This window comes from Cyprinodon variegatus, unplaced genomic scaffold (genome assembly GCF_000732505.1).
Source record: "Cyprinodon variegatus isolate N-32 unplaced genomic scaffold, C_variegatus-1.0 Scaffold683, whole genome shotgun sequence".
NCBI classification, from domain to species: domain Eukaryota; kingdom Metazoa; phylum Chordata; class Actinopteri; order Cyprinodontiformes; family Cyprinodontidae; genus Cyprinodon; species Cyprinodon variegatus.
This window is the reverse complement of record NW_015151136.1, coordinates 217,152-220,888: the sequence shown is the minus strand read 5'-3', so window position 1 is coordinate 220,888 and position 3,737 is coordinate 217,152. Positions and strand designations below refer to the sequence as shown.

General features: G+C 43.2%; 1 protein-coding gene across 1 annotated transcript in view; it reads left to right on the top strand.

Annotated features, from left to right (window-relative positions):
* LOC107097302 (IQ motif and SEC7 domain-containing protein 1-like) overlaps positions 1-3,737 on the top strand; it is an 81,860-nt gene that overhangs the window by 53,146 nt on the left and 24,977 nt on the right. Inside the window, exon 2 of the mRNA XM_015394400.1 lies at positions 2,955-3,234. Coding sequence (XP_015249886.1) covers positions 2,955-3,234 — 280 coding nt within the window. The remainder of the gene's footprint in view (positions 1-2,954; positions 3,235-3,737) is intronic.

The window sequence follows — 3,737 nt, the reverse complement described above, 5'->3', positions numbered from 1 at the left end:
TATATATATATATATATATATATATATATATATATATATATATATATATATATATATATATATTAAAGAGAGCTGCTAAGTTACCAAGGTTGCTACTGAAGAGAACTCCTAGAACTGATCCCTGTGGTACTCCACAGAGCATGGGTCTCATGGGGCAACCAAAAGAGGACTCGAATGCTAGTCAGCACAATTAGCTGGAGCGACTGGCAAAAAATCCACATATGTAGAGGCTCGTCAAAAGGGGGTAGAGCAAAATACCTACAACAAACAAATACCTATTGAACGCTTGACACAAGTGACAAAGATGAACTGGCAACGAAGGCTGCAGAGGGAGAGGTTTAAAGAGGTAAGGGAATCAACAACAAGACACAGGTGAGCAGTACCAGGGAGGCTGATTGAAGGGTAATCCAAGAAAGTGAAGGTTTCTGAAAAGAAAACAGAACTTAGTGCCTGAAAATAAAACAGTAAGTTGAAAAAACAACTGAGCCAGAAAAAAAATGACAAGAGAAAAAGAAAGTAATTAGCAGAGCTGCATGTGACGATGAGGAAGATTTATCATTAACGTAAACAAACCGAAATCGATCAGATAGATAGAAGGCTTAGATGAAGACAATAGTTTTGCTAACTTTGAAAGTTTAACTGGATCAAAGCGGTTCAGATTCCATGACTACCTCAGATGCTGCCCCACCTTCCAGAGACAAACCAATCACGGATAGAGGAATGCTCATGCTCTTATTTTTAATAAGATCAATCATATTTATAAAGAATCCCATACAATCATTCCTGCTAAGAGCAGGTGGAATGGACGGTTCGACTAAGCTACGAAAATTCGACCAAATTTCCCCTGTTTTAGCTTCCGTACACTGGCTGCCAGTACATTTTAGTTTTCATTTTAAAATTCTTTTATTTGTTTTTAAAACTCTGAATGGCCTTACCCCTTCTTATATGTCTGAACTGTTACATTCTTACACACCCTACCGTTCCCTCAGGTCAGCTGATCAGTTGCTTCTGAGAGTCCCAAAGACAAAATGCAGCTCAGAGAGGACCGTGCTTTTTCTATGGCAGCTCCTAAGCTATGGAACGATCTGCCTTTGAGCAGAAGACAGGCCTCTTCTCTTGCTATTTTTAAGTCCCTTCTTAAGACTCATCTTTTTTTCCTTGGCTTTTGGCACAATTTGAGAGGTTTCACTGTTTTATTCTGTTTGTATACTAATATGTATTTCATACTCGATCTTTTCTATTTTTATAATTGCATTGAATGTTATGATTGTGTACAGCACTTTGGTCTTGTCTGGTGTATAAAGTGCTTCATAAATAAAGTTGGTTTGGTATGGTAAGCTATGGCTCTGAGTGAGTTAAAAAGATATCTAGGATCATTCCTATTCTCCTCTGTTAATAAGGAGAAATAAGCTGCTCTTGTTTTACAAAGGGTCCTCTTATACATCAGTTAACTATTTTTTAGATTCCTGTAGGCTTCCAGAGTGCCATTTTCTCTCTAGTTTCCTAGCATTTTGCTTCAAAGTGCGCAGCTCTGCATTAAACGAAGGAGCCAGCTTACTATTTTTAAAGTTTTTCATTTTCAAAGGAGCTGCGTTGTCTAAGGCAGTACGCAGAGAACTAGCAACCCCATCAACAAAATCATCAACCTGTGAAGGGGAATAAGCTAAGGTTTTGCCCTCTGCTGCACTGGTCAGCGACAGAGGAGAGAGAAACCTTCTTTTGGGGGAGGAGAACTCTGTTAATGTAATCCTGAAGGTTAGTAAAAAGTGGTCAGAGAGGACAGGGTTGTGAGGAAATACTATTGTTTCTTCACATTCTATGCTGTATGTCAGCACAAGATCCAAAGTATGAAGATGAGAATGTGTGGGACTATTCACATTTTGAACAAAGCCAAAATGATAGCATTAAAGGCTGCTCTTAAGCATGGATGTTAAAATCTCCCACTATGATGATCCTGTCAGTATTTAATACCAAATCAGAAAGGAACTCTGAAAACTCATCTAAAAATTCAGAGTAAGGACCTGGTGGACGATACAAAGTTTCAAAAAGAAGAGGTTTTCTGGCTTTGCTGTTAGGGAAACTAAGAGTGGCAGCCTATTTGTTAGGGCATAGAGCTTGGAAGTCTGAGGTTCTGAGTTTGCCCCACTCCCACAGTCTGATCCAGGGTCAGATGACCATAGAGACAAATACACCCCACCCTGCTACATGGTTAGCTACATGGCCCAGTTAAACTGACTGCAGTCCGCTGTTCCGCCCAGAGGAACTGACTGAAGACTGCTTTTTATACAGTGGAATCGAATACAGACCACTGTTCCACCCAGTGGAACTGAATGCAGACCACCACCAGTAGGCTGCTGACTTGAGGATTTGGAATGCTTCCTCCTTCCTCTATTCCCATTTCCTGTCTGCCTACTTTCAGAAATAAAGCTCTCTGTTTGCTCATGAAGCTTCATCAGTGTGTGGAGGGAGGAAATCTATGGTTAATCTCTGCAGTTTGCTTTAGGCTGTTGCTGATCGGCTGCTGAGGTCATTTCTGTTCATTTTATTTCATCATCATCTTGGGTCACTTTATGGCTCCAGATCAATCAGATCATCCAGCCACAAAGTGACTTCTATCTATGGGAAACCAGCTGATTGCAGGATTCCCTCTTGCTGGCGTTATTAGCTGTTTGGAGGTCCAGGATCTCTTTACTTTCAGGATGAGTCACATTGTGACGAAAGTGTTTTGTAGAACTTTATGTGGCTCTTCACTTCCTCGCTTTGCTTTGAAGTTCAGGGCTTAATCTGCATGCACAGAGCAGATGATCTGCAGCACCCAGACTGCTGCTATAAATTCCCTCCTTGCATTTAGACGGTGGCAGCAGGACCAAAGTCCACTTTCCATAGGTCACATGTTTGTGGCTGACACACAGAGCCAGGAACTCGTCTGATCTGAATGTGTTTGTGTGTCACAGTGTGGAAGGTGATGCTCCTGACAGTGCGGTGGGCGTCTCTGTGGATCCCAGTGGCAGCTATGGTTGCAGGCCAGTGACCCACGGCTCAGGCCTCGGCCTGGACCAGCTGGACAGCCAGTTCTACGGACACATCTTTCTGCCAAGCCAACTGCGACCCCGCCGATCAAAGCTTCCGCATTCCCAATCCATCCTCCGCAAGCAGGCAGAGGAGGAGGCCATCAAGCGCTCGCGCTCACTGTCAGAGAGCTATGAGCTGTCATCAGACCTGCAGGACAAACAGGTGAGAGACCAACCTGGAAGCTTTAGACATTACAGAATAACAAATTACAATCCAGTAGTTTGAGCCCCTTTTTATTACAAGCAAGAAAGAAAAAGAAAAAAAAAACACAAAAAAAAACAGCTCAGACACCCACATGCCGAATTCCCAGCAACAGCTGCCTTAGGCCTGGTTGTGGTGCGACCGGGCCTGAGTACAGTGCACGAGTGTGTCGAGCACTAGGACCGAGCGGAAAACCGCAGCTCAAGCTGAATCCCGCTTCTCTGAGTTTAGCCCGGCCACAAGTTGCTGATTGGCCCTCCATCTTTTCTTCCGTGATTGGCTGTCACGGCTGTCACTCCTGAGAAGGTCACTTTACAAACATCTAATGCGCCTATGAATCTGGTCTGTGATTGGACGGTCAGATTCCTGCTGACGTCCTAAATGCTACCGTTATTAGAATCTGATTGGACGGTCAGATTCCTGCTGACGTCCTAAATGCTACCGTTATTAGAATCTGATTGGAC